This window comes from Rhinolophus sinicus, linkage group LG06, assembly GCF_036562045.2.
Source record: "Rhinolophus sinicus isolate RSC01 linkage group LG06, ASM3656204v1, whole genome shotgun sequence".
NCBI classification, from domain to species: Eukaryota; Metazoa; Chordata; class Mammalia; order Chiroptera; family Rhinolophidae; genus Rhinolophus; species Rhinolophus sinicus.
In genome coordinates, this window is record NC_133756.1 from 20,557,776 (window position 1) to 20,582,887 (window position 25,112).

The 25,112-nt window shown below is 48.7% G+C and overlaps 1 protein-coding gene across 2 annotated transcripts; it reads right to left on the minus strand.

The window, feature by feature from the left end:
• Window positions 1-16,968: 16,968 nt before the first annotated feature.
• Window positions 16,969-23,734, minus strand: DMRTA2 (DMRT like family A2). 2 transcript variants are annotated; one of them, XM_074334704.1, is made up of 3 exons: window positions 23,376-23,734; window positions 21,253-21,810; window positions 16,969-19,932 (listed from the first exon to the last, which is right to left on the minus strand). In XM_074334704.1, the coding sequence occupies exons 2-3, from the start codon at window positions 21,800-21,802 to the stop codon at window positions 18,881-18,883; spliced, it is 1,602 nt and encodes a 533-aa protein (XP_074190805.1). In that variant the 5' UTR covers window positions 21,803-21,810; window positions 23,376-23,734; the 3' UTR covers window positions 16,969-18,880. The 2 variants fall into 2 exon arrangements, with proteins under 2 accessions (XP_074190805.1, XP_019566119.2); XM_019710560.2 differs by having other exon boundaries at window positions 23,372-23,734.
• Between the last annotated feature and the right edge of the window lie 1,378 nt (window positions 23,735-25,112).

Sequence of the window (25,112 nt, forward strand, 5' to 3'; positions counted from 1 at the left end):
GTTGGGAGGGGGAGACAGACAGACAGCCACTCAGTGAGGGCGAGCCAGGAAAACCCAGAGCGATAAAGGAAGGAAGCACGACTCGTAGTAGATGCTTCCCGTGTAAGGTGGTGCTGGCTCAACTTGTGATATGTAAGTAGTATTATGAGCCCATTTCAGAGGTGAAGAAACTGAGGATAAGAGATGATGTGGTCAGAATTGGCACTAGATCGTTTACTGGCTGGGTTATATAACTTCTCTGTGTCTTACCTACCTCATAGGACTGTTGTGAGGATTAAATAAGAAAATATATGTAAAGTGCTAGAATAGCACTCGGCATATAGTAAACACTCAGTAAACACCAACTATTATTATTATGTTTTTGTTGTTGAATCCTCACAACATGAAGAGGGGCCCTTCGTTTCCAAGTGCTGCTGAAAAATATTCCCCTCATATTATAATTGGGGAAACTGAGGTTCAGAAAGATTGCATGACCTAACATATGGGCATAGAGCCAGGATTCAAAATCAGTTCAGCAGTGGGTCAGCGCCGTGTTTTGCTCTCAAGCAGCTCACGGATCGGATTGGAATGAAAGTACAGAGATGGGTAGTGGTGGGAGGTCTGTTGGCTGTGCCTGCCGTTCCTGTCGGAAGACCCTGGTCTTGCTTGTGCCCCTCACACCCAATTTCCAGTCTGACAAACATCTGGACAGTGAGCATAGCAAACAGATGGCACAAGAGGGGAGCATATTAGCACAAGAGTGGGGCTGCACCTAGCTTCCCAGAGCCTGGCCTCCCTAAGTTGCAGCTGACTTAACCTCCTCTTCCCCCACCCCCACCCCACCCTCTTCATCTGCAAAAGATCCCTGGAGATAACAGGGATCCTTTCTTCCTCAACAGGGCAGGGGAGGATGGAATGCAAAGGTGACCAATACAAAGGGCCAACCTGGTGCGCAGGATACTCCAAGCAAGGAGTTCTGTTATTATTTCCAAAAAAGGAATAGTAATAACCTCACAGGATTATTTCAAAGAGCAAAAGAAATGATGGGTGTTACAGTGTCTCAGACACAGCAGATATCCAGTTAATGAGCCTTAAATTAGATCTGCTGCCAGGCTTGAAGTGTTGGAAGCCCCCATGAGGACGCATACACCCAATACAGGTAGGTCTTTTCAGCCAACAATAACTTGGGGACAAAGCTCCTCACACCCGCCAACTACGCACCTCAAGAAGAATGTGTGCATGGGATGGTGAGGCCTTCGTAGGAAAGTGAGCTTTGGAACCTCTTGGTCAGCCCCTGCTGTGCCCACTGGTGACCAAACGGTCCTCTCTCTTTATGCACCACCCTCACACCCTCCCCCCTTGCTCTCACTCTCAGCATATAACCCCAGACCTGCCTCACAGTCAGCTGTGCCCCCAGACAAATGACCTCCAGCTTTCCCCTTCACTGGTTGCCAGCATCCTCCACCATCTTTGCCAACAGGCAAACAGAACACCAAGAGGTTAGTGTTCTGATAGCACAGAGACTGGCAGCACCAATGAAGGGCTAATTCAGGCTGGTAGGGCTGGGAGGACTCCCTGGAGGAGGTGTTACCTAAGCCATGTCTTGCCTTATAGGAAGACATTTACAAGACCTAGAAAGGGAAAATACATACTAGACACAGGAAATTGCACATAAAATGGTGTGAAGATGTGTCTGTTTGGGGAACTGCAAGTGGTTTGTTGTGACTAATAACAGAGAGGACTCAGAAGGGAAGAGAAGCAAACAGGGACAGGATCATGAAGGAGCTCCTATGCCAGTCGGAGGCATTCACGCCTCTTTGGGACTTAGTTTTCTCCTCAGTGGAATGAGCGTGATGAAGCTCTTATAAAGATAAAATGCACTAATGCAAGAGATAATCTTTATGCAACATCTGGCATTTCACTGGCCATCGGGAAACACCAGCTACTTTATCCTGAGAATCACAGGAAATAATTACAGGATTTGAAACAGCACAATGGCATGGTCAGCTTAGAGCCTTGGGAGATGCCTGGAAGGAGTCTGCTCTGATCAGAAGGGAGATGTTGGCTGCCTAGAGTCCACATACCCTTGGCCTAGCCTAGAGGTCACCTGCATAATTTCCAAGTATGCCAACAGCTTCTTATGTCTCTCTGCCTGAGAACTTTCTCTAGTAATCGAGTTTTCTCAGCCACATGCTGGGCAGGTCAGAAATGCTGTGGAGTTAATGCCCCAGGAGCAAACCTCACCCAAAAAGGATTGGGAGTCGGTGGGTAAAACCTCCTGCTTCCTATCCCTCAGCGGGACAATTCCAAGGAGATTTCCATGCAGCCTCTCAGGTCCCCACTGGAACTGAGCTCCAAGTGATGCCAGAAGTAACCCACTTGTTAGCACACCTTTTGTTAGCTTTTCTCCATTTCCTGCCTCATTTCCACACGCCTTCACTATGCCTCCCAGGATCACCTCCCAAATAAAGTAACACCCAAAATCTTGTTTCAAGATCTACTTTGGGGGGAACCCAAACTAAGCAGCTGGTAACAGAAATGACCCTGGAAATCAGACCCCAGGAGGAGACTCTAGAATTAAATCACTAACCAGCCAGATGGCAAAAAGAATCCCATTTTTGGAGGGAAGTGAGATGCTTTTGCAGCATCATGATTAATGACTCTGGCCTGTGATGGACGGGGCAGATAGACAAGTGGAAAGGTTATGAAAGGCTATATAATAGCTCTAGCACTGGAAAGCTATGGAAACAATGGTAATGAGGAGTGTGGAGTTGATTAGCTTTTGTTACCTGCCACAGAAGCCTTGAGGAAAGAGAACCTGTCAGGCTCAGTTAAGTCCACCATCAATTCGGGGCATATTGTTAAAATTAGGTCTCCATGGCACAATTTAAAGAGAGTTACCTCCTGCAACCGGTGGGCAGACTATGCCAAAAATCAGCCCAACATTTAGTAGTAAGCATGACGGAATTACAAAACAGATTGTGTCCACAGCCCCTGTAAGTCCCGGGCTAAAGTCAGAGTCCCAGTAGAGCAGAACGCAGACCCTGAGACTTGGGGATCAGACTTGAGAATATTAGATGCCCCACCACCACACAGACATACACACACATTCTCCTGAGCCCTATAGGCTGGCACAAATTCCTCCTTCCCCCTCACAGAGCGTATAGCCTCTCATTGCCAGGAGACAATTCAAAGTCTGCCCCTAAGGGAAATGCCTTCCAAGATAATGGTTGTCTCCTGTCACCTGCTATCCTACCCCACCTGACTGCCCATGACATAACCAAAAACAATGGTGTGCTCTCAGCATGGTTTGTTGAAGTACTGTCTGTTATATGGGAGGTAACAAATCATTCACCATCAGAGCTGCAGGAGCTAACAAATACATACCAAGAAGAATGGGAAGATTATATATAAGAGTGTATCTTGAGGGTGTTGGTCCATGGCAGAGGATGAATATAAGGCTGGATAGGAGACAGTTTATTGAAGTGGATGCTCATGTCACTCAAGAATTCACATCTTGACAAGGATGTTCAAGGTCAAAGCCAGTCTTAATACATTGCTGAAATGGTTCCTTGAAGCTTAGAGATGACAATGGCCTACAGTAATACCACAACTACCTTGGCAGAGTATTATGCAAGAGCTCTGAGGGCTCAGAGAAGTGGGCATGCTAGAATGGATTCGTGATGTAAGACCAGACAGCCACGAACTGACTAAGTTCTATAAGAGGGTAAGAGGACACTCACTTTACTAAGCAGATGTACACGATGGAATAATAAGGACTACAATATGAGAAACTCAGTGGTGGCTTTCCTCTGTAAGCTACGCTGATGGTAAAGACGCATCTATGGAACTGAGCTACCTGGTGTCAATGGGAAGATAGAATTCTGAACTATCAGAGGCCAGTTGGTGGCTCTTAAACATCAGGAACAAAGTGGGTGTTGTGGCCCACAAACTTGGAACGGTAACCAGAGACCCTGACACACAGGGATATGTGGTGATGGCTAATAGATGGGACGCTATCTAGAGAGCGGACTTATAAACCAAAAAATATCAAGGGCATGGAAGAAGAAGACTGATAATCAGTTGTCACAATGGAAAATCCTGATCTCTGCCCAGTTTCTAGACTTGAGCCAGTTCTCAAATCCAGAGTCCATGAATTGAAGGAAGAGCCAGGTCCTCTTAAGGAAGGACCCAGCAATACCATAACAAATATATACAACACATATTAGTCCCTTTCCCCAAAAGCCCTATAGCCAGTTACCAGACTAATTACATACTAGAGAAAGGGGAACACCCAGGTCTCTTGAGAGCTATAGAGTAAAGTGCTTGAAGTGGCACTCTTACCAGGAAACCCAGTATGTCATTCTGGCTTCCTTGTAGGATCAGGGTTATCTGAAGGCCAGATGATACCTGGAGTCCTGACCCAAGTCCATCTTACAGTGGAATCCATTCTGTGAGCAAAGGTCAAGTGACAGTACCTGAAACTGTCCCCTGCCCTGGCCAAGAGAAGGAATCAGAAGCAGTGCTACATCACAGGTGGAATGGCAGAAATTAGTACAGAGGTGGTGATTTTTACCATATCCCTTTCTGATATACCATTATATCCACTGGGAAAAAAATCATGGTGAACAATACTGGACCACCAAAAACTTAACCAAGTGGTCGATTCAGCCACAGCTGCTGTGCCAGATATGGTATCTCTACTAGATTCATTCAACACTTGGTATGGATGTGGCAAATGTATTCCTTTCAGTCCCCATCAGAAAGGGGATCAAAGGCAGTTGGACGATCTCATTGCACACTCAGCTAGGATGAAGAGCAATGCACATTGATCTTCTTGCCAAGGGCTATAATAATCCTCCTTTCTGAGCCCGGATAGTCAAAAGAACATGGATCATTTTGACATTTCCCAGAACCTCATCATAGTGGTCCACTACAGATAACAGTATGTTACTCAGATCTCATGAGTAGCAGTACTCTGGATACCTTGGAAAGAAACATGCATGAGAGAGTAGGTTATTAACCCCGCAAAGACTAAAGGGCCTGCCACATCAATAACACTTTTAGTAGTCCAATGGCGTAAGGTATTCTAGGACATCCCATCACCCCAAGGTAAAGGCTAAGTTATTGCACCTGTTATCTCCTACAACTACGAACTCTTTGCTAAGCCCTTGGATTTTGCAGACAGTCCACTCTTAGGTATACTGTTCTAATCATTTATTGGGTGACTTAGAAGTTTACCTATTTTGAAAGGGTTCTACAGCTGATTCAGGTTGCTGTAAGAGCTGTCTTGAACCTTGGGCCATATGACTCAGGAAACCCAATGGTGTTAGAGGTGTCCATGGTAGATAGAACATTATACGGAACCTCTGACAAGCCCCCAAATAAGGGATTCAGTGTAGACTTCTGGGATTCTGGAGGAATGCTATTCATATTTCTACAGCAGAGCAGTATTCACTACGCACAAACAAGCTTCTGGCATGCTATTGGGCCTTCAGAGGAACTAAGTACCTGACCGAGAACATCAGACAATTATGAAATCAGAGATGCTTATCAAGAGCTGGGTATTTACAGATCCACCAACAATTCTATCATATGATGTCAATGGTACATTTAGTATTGTGCTGGCAAAGGTCCAGAAGGTACAAATTGGTGATCCAAATCCCATGTCTCCCACCTCTATTTCATTGCAGCCTCTCCATCAGCTTCACCTTTAGATTCTTAGGAGGTTTACAACAAGCAGCTGATAGAAAGGAGAAAAACCTGCACTGGATCACATTTTAGCAGCCCCTTTCCCTATACAAAAAATTTATTTTCAATAATTGGTATGAAGTAAAATGAAAAATGATCATGGATAGAAAAGAAACGCAAACAGCTAGATGTTTCTTTTGTTGCACTTTCCATATATAATCATACCATTAACATAAAAAATTAATAATAAAATATTACAATACCAAAAATGAAAGAGAGACAAAAGCATTCTAAACACATTAACATATTTTTTAAAAGAGAAAACATACCCTAATTGATCTATTGCAACAATAAATAACAATATAATTTGTTTTCAAGCCTTAACTTTTGCAAATTTGCCGTGACTTCATCAAAACTATCTTCTTCACATTCAGGTTAAATAAACTAAATATTAATATAGTATAACTTATCAATCTATCTTTATTCCTTTCCATTAGTCTTAATTTTTGAAAAGTCTCCTTTACATGAAGCAACCATAAATAGATCATCAGAGATTCTTAAAAATCCATTTCACAACAAATTCCAGAAGTGATACTACTGTATATTATTTTATTTAGGGGAGGATGAAATCTAATAGATTTCAATTGTCTCCAGAGTTGAAATTTTCCATTAGAGTATCTTCATCATTCTATTATGCTTGGCTAAAAACCTCCATTTTTATTCTACAAAATGAGATAAAATGGCTGAATGACAGCAAATACTGACATTATCTGAGTCATTGCTTTGGAATGAGTATCCAGTTCTTGGTAGAAATGATCAAAGCACTCAAACATTGTCTTGTTATTTCTTCCGGCATCTTTTGTCATTTCTCCTGGTATTCTGCTTCAAAATTTGATTCTTTCTTTCCTTGTAAATGCCCATTCCTTTCATTTTGTGTGTACAAAGGCCTTCTCCACAATTTTTACGTGCTGATCTTCAAGCGTGAGTTTTACTATATATTGTTCAAGGCTTATTCGGGCTCTTTGCAAATATCCTTGTGTCCTTTTAACCTCATCTAAAATTTCACACCCAATAATAAAATATAATTCATAAAAACAAGTCATGTGGCGCAAAGAACAAAGGATGAGTTGATCCTCTTATGTCCATGCTATCTTTCAGATTGCACAGGATTTCAGAAGTTATTATAACTTTCAAACTTCTCCATACTGTGCACACAGCTTCATTTGCCTGGCACTGTCTGTTTCACTGATATGCCTATCTTCTGCAGTGTTTTTAATAGACAAGGTGATATTGGAAAAAATGGATAATTTTTTCCCAAAGTTTTAAAAAAAATTCACACATTAATAACACTTCCAAAATTGCAAACTCCATAAAAGTTCATAGAAAGATTTTACAAGGCACAAATAAGGGTTTGGGATTAATAGCTTTGACTTTTACCTAAAATACACCCTGCTCACCAAACAAAAATGTTGCATGTCAAATTTCACACTTTGTTTTACTGTTTTAACTTTTAAACACAAATAAAATCTCCAAGAGGTCACATACAGTGACAGAATTAACTCAAGTTCCGATTCTTCATCTTTACACTCACCATGTTGTTATTATTTATTTCAAATCTGTTGTTTAACACAGGAATACGTAGTTCCACAGAGGTTGGAGTAATAATGAACTGGGTCTTAAGCAAGCTCCAATGATTCCAAAACATTTACAAACTTATCCCTGAAACAAATGCCTGTAGCTGAGTTTGCATATGTTGGGAACAGACTGTGTAAGTTGGCTTCCTCTGAATTAATTGTAGAATAAAATGCTTACTAAAGGATAAGTAATTAAAAAGTGATCATTGGGTTCTGGTTCCAGTTAAGATGGAGTAGACACATTCCACCCAGTCGCTCCCACTATATGCAATGAAAAATTCCCAGAGAGAACACACGGAGCAGCTCTCTGAGGACTCTGAAAGGTAATAGCAGGAGAGTTGGGGAAGGAAACCAGAACTTGAAGAACCACTAATCCAGGCGTGAGTTTCCTTGTTTTTCACTCCTCCAATATCTCCCAGCCTGGACTTAAAGGCAGCCTGAAACCCAGAACAGCACACCCAGAACTAATATTCCTGGGGCTGGGTGGCAGAGAAGAAGGTACCAGGACCACCCTAAATGGTCTCTGGAGCCCTCTTCCTGGCTGGTTAACACCACAGAGGCGGTGGGGATGCGACAATATTTTGATGGTGAAAGACTGAATCTTTTCTCCCTAAGATTGAGACAACGCAAGGCTCTCCACTCCCATTCAACATAGTCGTGGAAGTAAAACTATCCCTGCTTATAAATGACATAATTATCTACATAGAAAATTCCAAAGAATATACACACAAAAAAAGCTCCTATAACTAATAAGTGAGTTTAGCAAAGCTGTTAGATACAATGTATGCATACAAATACCAAATGTATATCTATATAGATAACAATGAACAATTAGAAACCAAAGTTTTTAAATAGCGCTTACAAGTCTCATCCCCCAAAAAAACCAAAATACTGTAGTTAGGTATTTCTACATCTAACACAAGGTATTTCTATATCTATTTCTGAATCTGTATGCTGAAAACCATGAAGTGCTGATGAAAGAAGATCTAAATGGAGGAAGAGACGTATGTTCAAGAGTTGGAATACTCAATATAATTAAAAGTTCAATTCTCCCTTGAAATTGAAATTGATCTACAGATTCAACAAATCCCAGCAGGAGTTTTTGCAGATATAGACAAATGCATTTTAAAATTTATATGGAAAGGATCCAAGATGGAGGAATAAAAAAACCCTGTGCTTGCCTCATCCTGTAAACACATTTAAATTATAGAACAATCAACCTGGAGAACCATCTGAAGTCTAGCTGAACAGAAGTTTTATAACTAAGGATATAAAGAAGAAGGCATGTCAGAAGGAGGGGCAGAGACATAAGCCCCAAACCTCCATATGGTGGATGAAAATTGGGAGGGATATCTCAGCTACAGAGGTTTCCCACGGAGAAGCAAGGAACCCCGTCCCCACACCAGACTCCCAGCCCACAGTACTAGTGCCAGGAAGAGGAGCCCTCACATCTGACTGTGAAAAACAGTGGGGATTCCAACCTTCTGGGTGGGACGGGAGACTGCAGGAAACCTAAGCATCCTCTTAAATGGCCCGACACAGATTCACTCGCTCGTAGGGACTCACCTTGGGCTCCAGCGGAAGGACGGTGACTCAGGGGGCCTTGGAGACATATGGGGGGGCAGACTGAGGTATGTGGCATCGGGCAAGGGCTGGAAGGAAGATAGCCGCCATTTTCCCTGTGTGAGACCCTCTTCCCAGGACGCTGACAGGCAGTCGCCATCTTTTCTGTGTTGAGCCTGCCCCCTCTGGCCAAATCTGAATCTGATTGGCCTGGTGAGCTCTGCTTTCTCCAGCCTGGTTACTCATTGAGGTCCCACCACACCCAACTCCATACTGCACAAGGACTTATCAGCAACTGAACCTTATGGGAACTGACAACCAGCAGATGGCTTTTTGCAGAGCTACCCCAGACCTGATACTGATGTCAGCTGTCCTCATGTCACAGCATAGCCTCTCCCACAAGCCTCCAGGTCCAGCACAGGCAGTGACCAACAATGGATTGATTTGTAGCTCCTATCAGGTGGTCCCCGGCCAGTCACAGGCAGTGGATGATCTGGGCCTGCACTGGAGCCCCTCCCAAGAGGCCCCAGAACCAATATACTTGGAGGTTGGCTTCAGACCGCTGTAGAGCACCGCCCACAAGCAGCATACCCAAAGGACAATTTCAACAGGCACTAGAGCCCCCTGGAATTAATTCCACTCTGTGTGGTAAGCCCCTCCTCCCCTCATCACCCGCACAGCAGTCCATAAGCTGTGGATGTGGCCAAACCCCACAGCCAATCAGCCTGATGGCCAATGCCACCCACTGACATACCAATAGCAATCAAGGCTCAAATATAACAGGAGGGCACAACCCACACAAGGGACGCTCCTGGAGCACCCAGCACAGGTGACCAGGGAGACTGTGCCACTGGGCCCCACAGGGCACCTACTACATAAGACCACCCGGCAAGACTGGGAGATGTAGCAGATCTATACCTAATTCATAGAAACAAACACAGAGAGGCAGCCAAAATGAGGAAACAAAGAAATACATCCCAAATGAGAGAACAGGAGAAAACTTCAGAAAAATAACTAAATAAATGGAGGCAACCAACCTCCTAGAGACAGAGTTCAAAACAATGGTTATAAGGGTGCTCAAGGAACTTAATGAGAACTTCAATAAAGAGGTAGCAAGCATAGGGGTAGCTGGTTAGCTCAGTTTGTTAGAGAATACTGCCAGTTCGATCTTCACATGGACCGCTGTGAGCTGTACCCTCCTTATAAAAGAGAGAGAGAGAGAAAGAGAGAGAGAGATAGCAAGCATATAAAAAAGACACAAAAACTATTTAAAAAGCAGTCAGACGTTAAGAATACAATAACTAAAACGAAGAATGCACTAGAAGGAATCACCAGCAGACTAGATGAAGCAGAGGATCAAATCAGTGATTTGGAAGACAAGGTAGCATAAAACACCCAATCCAAACAGCAAAAGGACAAAAGAATAAAGCACAATGAGGAGAGTTAAAGAGACCTCTGGGACAATATCAAGCATAACAACAATCGCATCACAGTACCAGAAGGAGAAAAGAGAAAGCAAAGGATTGAAAACCTATTTGAAGAAATAATGAGTGAAAACTTTTTCAACCTGGAGAAGGAAGTAGACATACAAGCCCAAGAAGTGCAGAGAGTCCCAAACAAGATGAACACAAACAGACCCACATCAAGGCACATTATAATTAAAATGACAAAAGTTAAAGACAAAGAGAGAATCCTAAAAGCAGCAAAAGAAAGACAACTAGTAACTTACAGGGGAGCTCCCATAAGATTGTCAGCTGATTTCTCAACAGAAACTTTGCAGACCGGAAGGCAATGGCAGGATATTCAAAGTGATAAAAAGCAAGGATCTTAAACTAAGGGTACTTTACCTAGCAAGGCTATTATTTAAAATGGAAGGACAAATAAAGAATTTCCCAGATAAGAAAACTCTAAAGGAGTTCCTCACCACCAAACCAAGAATTACAAAGAATGTTACAGGGACTTCTTTAAGATGAAAAAAAAAAAAAAGATTAAAAAATATGAATAATAAAATAGCAATAACTACATATCTATCAACAATTATTTTCAATGTAAATGAATTAAATGCTCTGATCAAAAACATAGGGTGGCTGAATAGATAAGAAAACAAAACCCTTACATATGCTGCCTACAAGAGGCTCACTTCAGATTGAAAGACACACATAGACTGAAAGCAAAGGGATGGAAAAAGTTATACCATGAAAATAGAAATGAAAAAAAAAAAAAGCTGAAGTAGTAATACTGACACCAAACAAAATAGACTTTAAAACAAAGGATATAACAAGTGACAAAAAAGGACCCAAACCAAGTACACTAATGTGGCAACTCTCATTATGTTGCTGGTGAGAATGCAAACTGGTGTAGCCTCTCTGGAAAACAGTTTGGCAATACCTCATAAAGTTTAACATTCATTTATCATATGACCTGGCAATCATATGCCCAAGTGTTTACTCTGGACAAATGAAAACTTACGATCACACAAAAGCCTGTTCATGAATGTTTATAGCAGCTCCATTCAAAATCACCAAAAAGAAAAACAACCCAAATGTCTTTCAACAGTAAATGGATTAACAAACTCTGGTACAGCCAGACAATTGAATACTACGCAGAAATAAATAGGAATGGACTACTGACACATGCAACAAGGTGGGTGAACCTCAAAGGCATTATGCTGACTGAAAGAAGCCCGTCTCAAAAGGCTACATGCTGTATAATTCCGTTTATATAACATTCTGGAAAAGAAGAAACTGTAACGACAAAGAACAGGTCAGTGGTTGCCAGGTGTTAGGGGTTGGGGAAAAGCTTTGATTGTAAAGGAGCCGCACAAGGAAGTTTTCTAAGGTGATGGAAATGTTCTGAATCATGATTGTGATGGTGGTTACACATCTCTGTACGTGTTCAACTTTTAGAAATGTACTAAGAAAAAAGTCAATTTTGCTATATGTAAACAAAAAATAAAAGTAACCATTCAAGGTATTCTATGAAGAAAGCTATAAAGATATATTTATATATTTATATGTGTGTGTATATATCTGTATAGACACATGTGCACATATAATTTAAATTCAACAATCATTGCCAAGATTGTTTAGAACTTTGACCACCAACAGGAGTTTTTTGAGGTGAGTAATATTTTATCTCTGAGATTGTTCAGAATTGCTGGGCTATGGTGATGATTTAAAAAGCAGACCAACTTGTAGTTCATCTTATTACTGTTTTAAGTTCTCTACAAATAATGCAGTACTCTGAGAAGGATGGCTCCTATCACCCCAACTCTGTTATGCCATTCTCTTCTGTGGTTCTGGAATAAAAGACCCTAGACATAGAGAAAATGATCCTGGAAGCTAGAAATCAGTGGACTGAAAAGTCCAAGGGATATGAGTGGGGCTCTAACAGTGTTGGCTATAAATCACCAAATCCTGGTTTGAACAAATCAATTGTAAAGTATGAATGAATGAATGAATGAATGAATGAATGAGTCCCCTATGAAGACAATTGGGTGAATCTTTATATTAGATATCAGGTAATATAAAGGCATTATTTTTAATATCGATAGTGTATTAATGATATTAAGATTTTGTTAGAAGATGTCTCATGTTTTAGAGATGCATCCTGAGGTATTTCACAGTGGAATTTCACAATATCTATAATTTACTTTTAATCCTTCAAAGAAAAATTTAGGTGACACAAATATGGCAAATGTTAATAAGTATTTAAATTATGTGATGAATATATAAGGATTTATTATACTCTTCTGTCTATGTTCTTATACGCTTGAAATTTTCATAATAAAATGTTTTCAAAATTAAAAATGCATCAGAAAATCCCAGACATATGGAGTCTGTTAGTATCAGAGCCAGTGAACCCTCACTCCAATAAGACCCCACAGCCCTCTCTATCATGGCACATCTCAAGATGAATTTGAATCAAGGAATGCTTAGAGGACCTCAAATTCTTGTCCCTTAAGAAAGAAAATGGAAAAGCATGTAACATGCTTTATAAAGCTCCACCCTAAAATGCTAAAACAAATACTATGGAGGGCTGAAATGGGCTTTCTCCAGAAAGCTTGGTTTTCCAGCAGGCAAGCCCTATTCCCTGCAGAAGCCTGAGGGCTCTGGAGGCAGGAGGTCAACTCTCTCTTTTTAAGTCAGTGTGACATGGGTGTCAGTCACTTGCAAAGAGTAGAGTTTTGTCACATTCCTTGACCTATAAAGTGAAGTCACAAAGAGCCATGTAGCTTTCACTGTGTTCACTGGAACATCTGCTCTTGGAACCCTGAGTCAACATGTAAGAGGTCTGACCCCCTGAAGCCACCATGACAGAAGGGCTACCTGTAGGTTCTCCAGTCAATGGTCCAGCTGAGCCCAGCCTTCCAGCCATCCATGCAAAGGCACCGGACATGTGACTGAAGCCATCACCCTCCAGACCAACAGATCTATCCCCTGAATACCACCAAGGGATCGCCATCAACACACACAGAACAAAAGAATGACCCAGCCATGCCTTGCCCAAAATTTCGACCCACAAAAATCATTAGATAATAAAATGGTTATTTCTTTAAGTCATTAAATTTTAGGGTCATTTATTATGCAGCAATAATTTACAGTAACAGGAAGCAAGAAGGTGTGAACTCAGGTGGGTAGTGGCAGATGCATTTTTTAATGGGGCCTGAAACTTTAAGGAAAAAAGTCACTTGCCATGTGCTCAAAGTGTAAGACCTTGGAAGGGACCTGCACAGGTGACTTGTCCTGAACTTTAAACTCCATTGGGTGTCACTGAGCCTTGGGAGAGGTGAGGGTAAAAAGGAAGCGTTTTGCAGGCACAGCGCCCTGCATGGGCAAAGCAGCAGGAACATTGTGCAGGGTCTGTTAAGTGACTCTGAGAAGCTCAGTGTGGCTAGAATGCAGGGGCATGGGGAGGTGGAGATGGACAAGTGGGGAGAGAGGAGAAAAATCACTGATGCTAAAGCTTCAGGGAGTAGAGGGCAGGGACAGGTAGAAAGAAACCTACCTGTACAGGTGGGAAACCGTGAAGTTTAAGCTGCATTGGTGTTACAGTAAATCCAGGGACAGGCTGCCTAGGGTCTTGCTCCGGGACGATGACCTTTACAAGGTGCAAAATATTAAGAGAATGATTTTAAGAGGCTAGCCTTCTTGGCATGAACAGAAATGATGAGAGGCAGAACTCTAATGTCTGGTCTCAACAACCCCACCCCCAAACCCGTGGCCTCCACTAAGGGAGTCCTGTGTCCTGTGGGACAGTGCTGGGCAACGTCACCCCTCCCAGGTCCTGTTGCCACCCACACGCTGACTCCACGATTTGGTGCCCACATCTACAGTCCCCGTAAGCCCCTCAAACTCTGTATGATGAACACTGAACTTTTTCCTCACCCTCCGATCTTATCTCTCCTCCAGTGGCCCACACTTTGAGTGTCACCCACAACAAGTCCCCAGTCCAGATACCTGGAACTCAGCTCTGAGCCCTCCTCCTGGCTCAACCCCGCCCCCACATTGGATCAACAGTGGAGAGTCTGGCTTCCAGCTGTTCCTGAAGCCAACTTCTTCTCTCCCTGTCCCTGCTCCCATTCATCATTTTTGGTGCTACTTCCACCTAGCAATCTATCCAATCCAAATGCACATCTCACCAGGCAGTGCTGTCAGTGGCTCCCAGTACGCTCACTCGGAAACCCAGGTCCTTTACCCTGGTGCGTTACGTTCTCCATGAGCTGACCTCTGACTTGCGTCCAACATCACAAGTGGTCCCCACGTCCCCCCTTTCCACCTGCTCCTCCAGAGGTACCCTTCACTCCCTCACCAAAGCCCTGCCATAAATCACAATGCTGCCCCTCACCAGTGCCCTCAGGACTCAGCTGCAGCCTCACCTCCTCTCAGAAGCATTTCCAGAACCTACACTCTCCCATCTGATGACCCTTCTCTGTGGCCGCTTGCTCTGGGCAGGGCATCTCCCATAACCTGTGACACTTGAGAGGATTTATAAGCATAACTTGCTCCAGCCATTCAATCCCTCTGAGCTATTTTCTTTTCTGTGAAATGGAACAATACCCACATCAAAGGATCTGAGAATGATAAGAATGAACACCTAATGAGTGGGCACTGAGCTAAGAGTTTTTTGCATATTATCTCATTTAATCCTCACAGCACCCAGAGAGGCAGACAGTACTATTAGCCGCAACGAATGGAGGACACCGCGGTGAAGTGACCTGCCTAACTGGCCTTTCCTTGATCAGTGCTTCTGCCTCACCTGTTTAGTGGACTCTGGGCCCTACCACACTGAATTTTTAGAGGATAGGAATGGTGCCTGTTTTCACAATTGTGTATCCCAAGCTGCCAGAACTGGGTTTGGCATACAGTAAGTACTTGGTAAATATTTGCTGACTGAAGTAATCCATGAATGACTAAACCTAGCTAGCAACGGAGCCTGGATCCCAGCTCTTGGCTCTCTGTCACCCACTAAGCAGGAGCCTGTGTAAAACGTGCTTAGTACTGGACTTGGCACACAGTAGGAACTCAGTAGTGTGTAGCTGCTGCTGTTGTTATGAAGAAAGAGAAGGAGGAGGGAGAGAAGGAGGGGGAGAAGAAGAAAAATAATTTAAAAACAACTATCACTTGGTTAGTCTGTCTCCCCAACAGTCCGAGCTCCCCCAGGAGATCCAGGCCCAAGTCCCGCCAATGCCCAGGCCAGGGTCAGGTCCCGCAGACTTAGAGGAGAGTTAGGGAATAAGCATGGACAGTAGAGACCCCATCCTACCTTCCCCTCCCCCCAGAAAAGAGGTGACTTTCCGGCTAATGTCCACTGGCATCAGGGGTGCGCGAGCACAGCCTGCAACTGAGGAACCCCAAACTCCTCCCTGCGGGGATCACAGCGGAGCTCAGGCCCCAGCCCCCTCCCACCCTCGGCTGAAGATCCCAGAACCAGAGTCGCTTACTCACCAACCCACCCCGACCCTCCACGCACCCCACCCCCTCCGCCACTCCACTGCCACCTAGCAACCTGGCATGGGCATCCTGAGTTCTGATTCTGGCTCCTCGGAGCCTGGATGTGCAACTGTGGGCAGGGCACCGTCGGTGTCTGAGCCTCAGTCTTCCTGACTGCGCAGTGGGCAGTGGGGTCAGGGGCACGCGTGGGTGCAGGACTTGACCAGGCGTCAAGTCTGTGACTAACGGCCCTGGGTTTCCATCGCGAGGCGTGGGCCACGGAGACACGCCAGGCGGGGAGGTGAGGAACCTGGGAACGCCCCTACCCTACCCACTCGAACTCCCACCACTCGAACCATTCTGAGCTCTACCCAAGATGTTTACAGCAAGGAGCATGAGTCCCCGGGAAGGGGCTTTCCTCAGAGCCCCCACTATCGGCCCGCAGAAACCGATTCATGAGAGAAGAGGAGTAGGCCCGCTGGGACTGGGGAGGAGGAGAGATCTAGGCTCCCAGAATAGTTAGACAAGTCCCTAAACCACTCTGGACCTCTATTTCCTCCTCTGTGAAACGGAGCCGACAATCTCTCACTACATTCTTCCCGGTTTGCTTTGAGGAGTAACTGAAAGAATAATCTTGAAATGTACGAAGCTCCAAATGTTCTTGAGAGTGGGTAACACAGGCGCACAGGCCGCCCCCTCGGGTCCAGCTTGGCTCCGGGACACCCAGTGAAATCAAGAAACCCAGACAGGTCTTAGGTTCGTTCACCTTGGGTGGGATGAGGGCTGAGGCTGGGATGGGGGCAGCTGCGCGGGCCGAGAGAGGACTAGAGGCCTGCGGAAACCTGGAGTGGGAGGCGGGCGCTGGGGCTCGAGAGGGGGCAGCGCTGAAGGGCAAGGAGGTTCACACTTCTACATGCTCCCCGCGCGTTCTCTCGCCTTCCTCGCGTCTTACGAGTAACTCTTCCCGCGTTCCTTTCTCCTCTCTCCTCTCTCCCTCTTCTGTTCTCTCTCTCGTCTGCCCTGCTCCCATCTTTCTTCTCTAGCTCCTTCTCCCCCCACTTCCATCTCCTAGTCACCCTCGCACTTTATAACCAAACAGCCAAACCCCTTTCCAATTAAAGTGGAATTAGGAGACTCAATCAAATTAGTTCCCTATTAAAGCCCTTCTTTATTAAACCGTTTTCTTGTCCTGCTATTAAGTTTCACCGCCTGGCGGAACTCGAGCCGGCCCCAGAAGTTTACCTTGGGAAGTCGCCGGGGCCAGCTTAGGGGAGGGGGCACCCTGTTTTCCGAAGAGGGGGAGTCACCCTGTCGGGAGCAGGATGACCGCCTGAGTAGAGGGTCGACCCGGGATCCCCTCATTTGCTCAGATCCGCGTAAGGAGGGAAAGTTAAAGGGGTGCAAAGTGAGGTCTCGCTGGAAGGCGCGTCCTCACCGCCACTCTCAGATTACACTGCCTCAGGCGAGAGCAGCACCCCACCACTCCCCAAAAAACTCCCAGTAACACCCGAAAATAACTCTCTGTGGGAGAACGGTCGCAGCCTTCCCTCCCCAGCTGCTACCTCTGCGGTCCTTGGTGCCAAACCTCTCTGAGAAGGGAGGCGCGCAGTGGGAGACCCAAGCTGTGCCCAAATCTGAGCCCCGGGGAGAACTGGAACCAGCTGCGAGCCTCGCAGGATTGGAGGAAGGCTCGCGATCCAGGGACCGAGGGCACTGGCGAGGCCACTCTGCCACAGCACGCGCGCCCAAGCCGGGAGTGGGAGGGACCCGGGTCTGCGAAGCGCAGCGGGCGCCGCACCTCCCGGAGCTCTCATCCGTTCAGCACCGCTCCCCGAGGCCCTTCCTCGCCCCGCACCTCCGAGGGTCCGAGCACCAGCCGGACTTCAGTCAAGTTTCTCCCTGGCACCGCGGCCTGAGTGGGAAATCAAGACCTTTTCAATCCGGCCGCCCGAGGAGCGGGACGGGATTCAGTGTTGTTTTCTTAGAAAATAACATTTATTTCTAGCTCATGTCTATGCAAAGAAAAGCACAAAGTGAGCCATTCTCTGCAGCAGCGTTTCCTGCCGCCGGCCCTCTGGCCGGGGCGTTTGGCGAGTCCCGGGAGACTGGGATGGGCCTTCGGGCAGACGGGTCTGGCTCAGTCACACGTCGCTCTGTTTCTGCTTCAATTCGCATCTTGACGGCTCCTTAGGGAGAGACCGGCCCAGGCAGAGGGGCGGGTGTGCAGGATTCGTCCCGAGTTTACAATATATTTAATCTATAAAACCTGATAAGTACAATTCGCGCATAGTCTAATTTTTTTCCATTTTGTCCATTTTTTTGCTTGTTTTTGAATATTCTTCACGTTAATACCGAGGTCACCTACAGATTACAATTAATAACTTAGAATTCCATTTTATAACATTATACACTGGCTTGTATATATATGTATAATTACATATAGATTTATACATGTATAAAAACTCACACTGCACCAAGGAAACCCATGCTTATCGGCATAAGCAACAAAGAGAGCGACAAATACCGAAATGAGGAAAGTGCACCTTAGAACTTGTTTCCTTTTTTTTTACAATTGATATCGATATATATGTGTCCCAAAGACTCGACTCAGTGCCAAGAGATTTATACATCCTAAATTTATATTTGTTAGAGCGCATATTTAAAATTCTTAAACGGAGTGGGAGACACAGAAGACAGACTCGTGGACTATCCTGCCATCCATTTGAGCGCGCGGGCTGGCGGGCAGGATGGGTGTACCTAAATGAGAGGCAGGGGCGTGCACGGCGGCCGCAGCCTCTAAATTCAGATTTGTCGCCTTTGGAAGAGCTGGGAAGCCTTGGGGAGGGGATGGGGGCTGAGGATCCGGGCCGCGCACCTCCTCTGAGAAGATCTGCCTCTGTAGCTGCTCCCCTTTGCTCAGCTCTCCCCACCCACCCCTCGAAACAAAACTGAAAACCACCTTGGAGCGGAGAGGGCCCCAGCCAGAGCGCAGAGAGCACACCGGGCGAAGAGGGGCCGGCGGCCCGCGGGGACAAGGCTGGGTCCCAGTTTGGGGGCCGCCCGGCTGCCAGGGCGCTTACCCTACTGCTTTTCAGGGGCGCCATTGACCATAGGACCGTACAGGCCGCCGCCGTAGGTCGGCTCCTTGTGCACAGCAGCGGCTGCAGCCGAGCGGTCGCGCATGAGATCACTGAAGGCGTAGTCCATGGGAGGGCGGAAGCCGAGTGTGGGCACCAGGCCGGCCGTGGAGTAAGGAGCCATGAAGGCCAGGCCGCGGCTGTGCGCCGCCGCCGCGGAGTAGGCCAGGCGCAGGGGGCTGAGGCCGAGAGGCGCACCCAGCGGGTAAGCACCTGCGTCGGCGCCGAAGTGACTGGCGTTGGGCTGCAGAGGCGAGAAGGCCGAGCGGCTGCTCAGCGAGCCCAGCGCCCCGGGAGCCATGGCGCCGGCCAGCAAAGGTCTGTGGTGCGGAGGTGCGGAGGGGCCGGGCTGCAGCGGCGCGGGCAGCCCGGGTCCTCCCGCGGCGGCGGCGTCGACGCGGCCTGGCCACCCGTCCTCCGCAGCTGCTACCGCACCCACCGCGGCCTTATCAGGGGGCGCGGCGGGGCCGAGGCCGGCCACCAGGCCCCCACGGTGGTGGTTCAGCACTTGCTCGATGGCTTGCACTACGTCGCCACCGCAGCCCTGCAACACCAGCTCCAGGACGCCTCGCCGGTGGCCCGGGAAGACGCGCGTCAAGATGTCCAGCGGCGTCCGCTGCCGTGGACCCGGGCCCCCGCCCAGCCCTGACGCGGGCGCAGCCTCTGCCTCTTCTTTATCGGCCTCCGAACCGGATTCCGAGCCCAGAGGGCTGGCGGAGCCCGGGCTGTCCTCCTCGCCGCCGCCTCCGGGGCCAGCGCTGCCCGGGCAGCTGCCACCTGCCTCCTTGGAGGCCCGGGCCAGGGGTGACCCCGAAAAGGACTCGCCATCGCCGTTCTCGGAGCCCGAGCCCGGCCGCACCTCCGGAGACGAGGTCCCGGGACCCGAATCTGCGCCGTCTGGTGATAAGGGCTTCCCGGGTGGCGGCGGTGGGCTGCCCGGGCGGCCTGCCTGCAGCAGTGTCTTGGGGAACAAGTCAAACTTCTGTAACTTGGCCTCTGGGAGGGGAGAAGAGGGATGTGAGGAGCAGTTAGGTGCCGGAAGGCGACCGAACCTACAGCACCCCAGCCCTTTGCATCCCAGTTTCCTTTCCCTCTGAGCCCCACGACTTTCATCCAGTGGGCTCCAGTGCCCCTCTTTCTTTTTGCTCCACCATTCCTTCCTCTCCCAGCCCCTACAGCCCGTCTCTCCTTCCCTGCCCACAGGGAGCGCTCTTTCTGTACTAAGAACCCTAACCACATGTGCCTTGTAAACTCAATGTCCAGTGCCCCTCTTCCTACATCTGTGCCCCAATACCTCCACCCTTATCTCCCTTCCTAGCCCTGCCCTGCCCTGGAGAAGTGGCCTGGCCTGGGGTTCCAGCAGGAGCCAACATAACTTCCACCTACACCACACACTGGATAGAAGACCCCACTCCACCTTTGTGATTCCAAGAGCCAGCCCAGGTCTGGGTGCAGTCTGGCCCTGGGCAGCATAGCATGTAAAGGAAAGCGCCTTGGGCATCTATCTACAAGATCCAAGCCTCTCTACAGGAAAAACTAGAGCCCTTATTTCCAAGCCACCTTTACAAATTAAGACCTAAGAAGTTCTTCCCTCCCAAAGCTGAGAGCTCAGCGGGCCCTGGAGGAGCCCTGGCCTAATTTCCTACCTCCGAAGAAAAAGCCAAGGGAGTTTTGAAGAAGAGGGTGGGGCCGGGAGTAGATGTTAAAGAGGAAAGAGGATCGAGGGAAGTGAGAGAACTCGTACTCTGAGAAATCCGGGACAAGTGGGGAAAGAAGGTAAAAGAAGGAACGTGGCGCAGCTTGCGGTTGTCCGGGGAGCATTAGGAACTTGAGAAAAGGAATTACACGGGGAAAAGGAACGAGATGTCTTCAATACCTAGAGAAAGCGATGCGGGACTCGGGAGGGACTTGGAGAGGGTCGGATTTCCGAAGAGAGTTGAGATTGAGCGGAAGGAACCGCAGCATGTGGAGAAGTACAGGACGAAGAAAAAGAACACGCGCGGGTTTCTGCGCTGGGGAGAATACCGAGCGAAGTGAGCCAGGACGCTGGGACCTGCCTGCTTTTGGCAGGGAGATAAGATTAAAGCATTCACATGTGGGCCTACGGTGAAAGAAAGGAGAAAACTGCAAATGCTTCATAAAGTGGGGAAAGGAGAGTTCACGTGTCTGTGACCCAAATTAGGGGCTGGTGCGCGTTGAACTCCAGTAGTTGGGACGTTTGGAGAAGGGAATTCTACATTTCCAGTACTGAGCCACGTCCCTGGGCCGCGCACGCGTCCCTGCTCCCCTCTCCTCCCCGCCCGATCGTGCTCTCACCTGAGCTCCCGGCCGCGCCGCCGCCAGTCACCACTGACGCTGCGGCTCCTGGCCCCCCGCCGTCGGCGGCGCACACAGAGCCGAAGACCTCGTAGGCGGGTCGCGGCGGGATGATACCGTTGGCAGCGGCCAGAGCCAGACCCTCGGCAGTGCCGTACAGCAGCTGTAGCTCGCGCGCCTCGTTCTCTTCCTGCGCCTGTTGCCTGCGCAGCGCCACCTGCGCCGCCATGACGCGCTGGCGCTCGGCGATAAGCGTGCACTTGGCGCACAGGCAGTCCTTCCAGCGGCAGTAGCGTTTGTGGCCCTTGAGCGCCGACACAACGCCGTGGTTGCGGCAGCGCGCGCACTTGGGGGTCCGCGGGTACTTCTCCGCCGCCCGCAACAACAGCGGCGGCGCCCGTAACAAGCCGCCCGCCACGCTCACCGGTAGCGATGCGGCCGCTGCGGCTGCAGCTGCCACCGACGCCACAGACGCCACGGGCGGCCCCGTCGCTGTCGCCGCCGCCGTCGCTGCGCTGGGCACGCTGGGCAGCTCCGAGCGCAGCTCCATGTCAGGACCTGGCGTGGAAGACCGTGGGGTGGGGAAAGAGACTTGCGGTGAGGAGTGTACGGTGCGCGAAGCTAAAGCACACTCGAGGAACCCAGCCTTAGAAACGGAACTTCCCGCCGCAGAAGTTTGGCTACTGGTTGCCAAATTGCTGGGAGGAGGTGCCTTCGGAGCCCTCCTGTAAGGCCGAGCTCCACACCCCACTCCCACCAGAGCTCTTCTTATATCTGATTTACGCGTTGGGTGTACGATTTCGTTTGAATCAGTAGTTCCGATGGGGAAAAAACATTTTTTTAAGCAAAGGTTGAAAGTCACTGGTTCAGATGGATGTAACGAGGGTTTGAAAAAGAAAATGTTATCCCCCTAAAGTTTAGTTTAATTGGGGTTAGGCGAGTAAAGAGAAATATTTGTTTGATGGGAGTCGAATTAGTGAGAAAATTTTGATTGATCCGGTAGCTTGATGCCAAGAGCAAAACAGGAAAACCCGAGGCAAAATGTCCAGATACGTGGAAGGGTAAAGAGGAGAGAGATATCAAGGCATAGAGTTCAACCGGTTGGGCTGGAGTGGTTTTTGTTTGGTTTTGGCTCGGGGGAGCAGGAGAGTTCGAGAGAAAAATCAGGAACAGAAAGAATAGCTCTAGTAAGGGGAGTGAGAGTTAGGAAAGTTAGGGGCAAAGTTAGGCGAAGAGGCCCAGGGACCTGTGGAAATGTGGGGGCTATAAGTTCCATGGTGAGGGCCCCCAGAGAGTGGGAGAGAAAATAGGTGTAGAACTAAGTTTAGGAGGCCTGGGGAGGAGTGTTAAAGAGAAAACTCTGCTGAAGAAACTTTCTTTGGATAGGCAAACGCAGCCCAAAGTTGGCTACCCCGAGGAGTGAGGAAAACAGCAAAAACCAGCTGACATAGGTGTCTGGGTCCCCGGGTCCACGCGGAGGAGAGTACTGTGCGTGAGGGGAAAAACCCACAGGCATAAGCTAGGGGTGGGGGTGGAGTAAAATCTGTGGCAAAATTTAGCCTTGTAGTCTGGAGCAGTAATCGGGGAGGAAAAAGTATCTTGCAAAAGTTAGGTGTTGCAGGAGGGAGATCCTTTTCGCTGACCACCTCACGCTGCCTTCTCCCCTCCCTGTTTAGGCACCGAGTCGTCAGACACGCCCTCCCCCATCCTGGGCCCCCGCGGGACCCCGCTCGGCGCAGATTCCCGCGCTCTGGTCTCAGAGTTGGGTTCCAGAGACTTGGATGGCCCAGCGGGCAACACCAAGGGAGGGGAATGGCCTCTGGAAGGGGCCCTGAGCGAACGCAGGAGTCCCACCTGCGCCGCGGCCCCAGAAGGCCAAAGCAGGCCCAACTCTGAGCTTCCGCTGCGGCCTCCCCTGGATCCCCCGGTCTCCGCCAGAGCGCGGGACCGAATCTTGTTGTCATCGCCCGAGAATTCTAGACCCCATTCCCTACGCGCGCTCCCTCTCCTTTCAGGCCCCTCGGGCCGCACAGTCCCCAAGGCCAACGTGGCCCAGGCCTCATCAGCAAGGGCCGAAGGCCTGGCTGCCTCCCCTGCCCTCCCTGAGGCCCTCAACTACCTGCCTTGGGCTCGGGGATCCTCCTTCTCCGCTGGCGCAGCACGCGCCTCCCAGGTCCGCTCGCGAAGCTGGCGCTCTTGGCCTCTTCCCCTTGCCCCCCGGCCCCTTATCAGACCACGTCACCCTCCTTCAGTCACCATGTCCGAACTTCCGGACCCCCACAGAACGCTGCGCAGTCCAACCCTTCCGTAGGAAATTGGAGCCGGGGCACTGTTTAGGGACCGGCTGTCTGGAACCCGCGACCTGGCCCTCGCCGCGCTGCGTCCCCTCGCGGAGCGCACCGGACGCGGCGCACAGTCGGGCCCCTAGTTGCCCGGCGCTGCCAGACTCTCAATGATCCGCTCGCCCGCTCTATTGTTGCTCCTTGGGGCTCCATTAGACAGAATTGGACAACAATGTGGAGCCTGCCATTGGCCAGGGGAGGCAGACGGCACTCTGATTGGCCGGGCCCGCGCCCGGGGAGCCCCGCATTCTACAGTGTCCGAAAGATTCGAAACTCCACAAGCTCCATTGAGTGCCTTGGGGAGGGGAGGGGGCGCGCCAGGGAAGGAGTGGAAAAAAGTGTGCAAGGAGGAGCGTTGAAAATATCGTGACAAGTAGTATCCGTGCGCCCGAGAGCATGTGAATTGTGCTTAATTACTGTGTCCGGTGTGCCTCTACGTTGACGTGTGTAACCAACCCCTCGGCTTCTGGAGCGCGGGCTCGGCTGCGCGACTCGCACTGGCCGGGTGCGCTTGGCAAGGTCAACTTTCCCGAGTGGCCCTGGCCAGGCAGCCGGGGGCGAGATGGGGGCAGGTGACAATTCAATTACCGCGGTCAGGGTGGGGGTGGAACGCGGGTGGAGAAGGGAGGGTGTATATGGCATAAATGCCAAGACGATTTTTCCTGCCTCCTTCCAGCTCTGTTTCAGCGTGCTCCCAAGTCCGATGAATTTGGGGTATTTGGGGCTGTTATTTGGGTTTTTCCCTGCCACCTTTAAAACGTAGGTCTTTTATTTTAAAAGTCCTGATACTATAGGTGTCACGGTGGGTAAGTGTGTTTTGTAACGATTTCCGTTTTTAAAGTGGAGCCTGGAGAGGAGAAATGAGTGTGCGCTTCCTGTAGGCTCCCGCCGCGTCCCTTGCGCTTTGAGCCTTTCCCCTCTCAGCCCCGCCCTAACCCCGTCCCTTTGCCGCTTGCTCTTTCCTTTCCTCATTTCTTCAGCGTCTTGATTTCTTTTCCATGGTGGTGGGATCCATTTTGTCATTGTTGTTTTTAATTAACGAACGGTTTAATTTTCTTTTTTAAACGAAAGTAAAAAGTGGCCTCCCTGTCTCCCCAGATCCTTCTGGATGCAGGACGCGCACTCGTCCGTCTGTCCTTGGGGCCGGAGACAAGGTCGCTGTGGCCCCCAGGAGAAGTTTTAACTTTCGCCTTACTCTCCTGTCCTGACGTCACGGCCCTGAGATACGGCTCTGTTTGCAGAGGAGGTAACAGGTTTTGGATTTTAATTCCCTTTTGAATGGCAACATCTGGAAATAATGCCGCGGTCCTCGGGCGAGATCGTCTTGGGTTTGTCTAGCTGTGATTCTCTGTACCTTTTCTTCCTGTCTTCTAATGTTCTCGCTCTCATTTTTATTGTTTACTTTTCTTTCTCTCGTTAAAAAAAATACGTTTAACAAGAAAAATATGCGTTTTCCTGTCGTTCTCCCTCCACTTCAGACCATGCGTTTCCGCGTTGTTCTTTCGAACTTCCAGCACT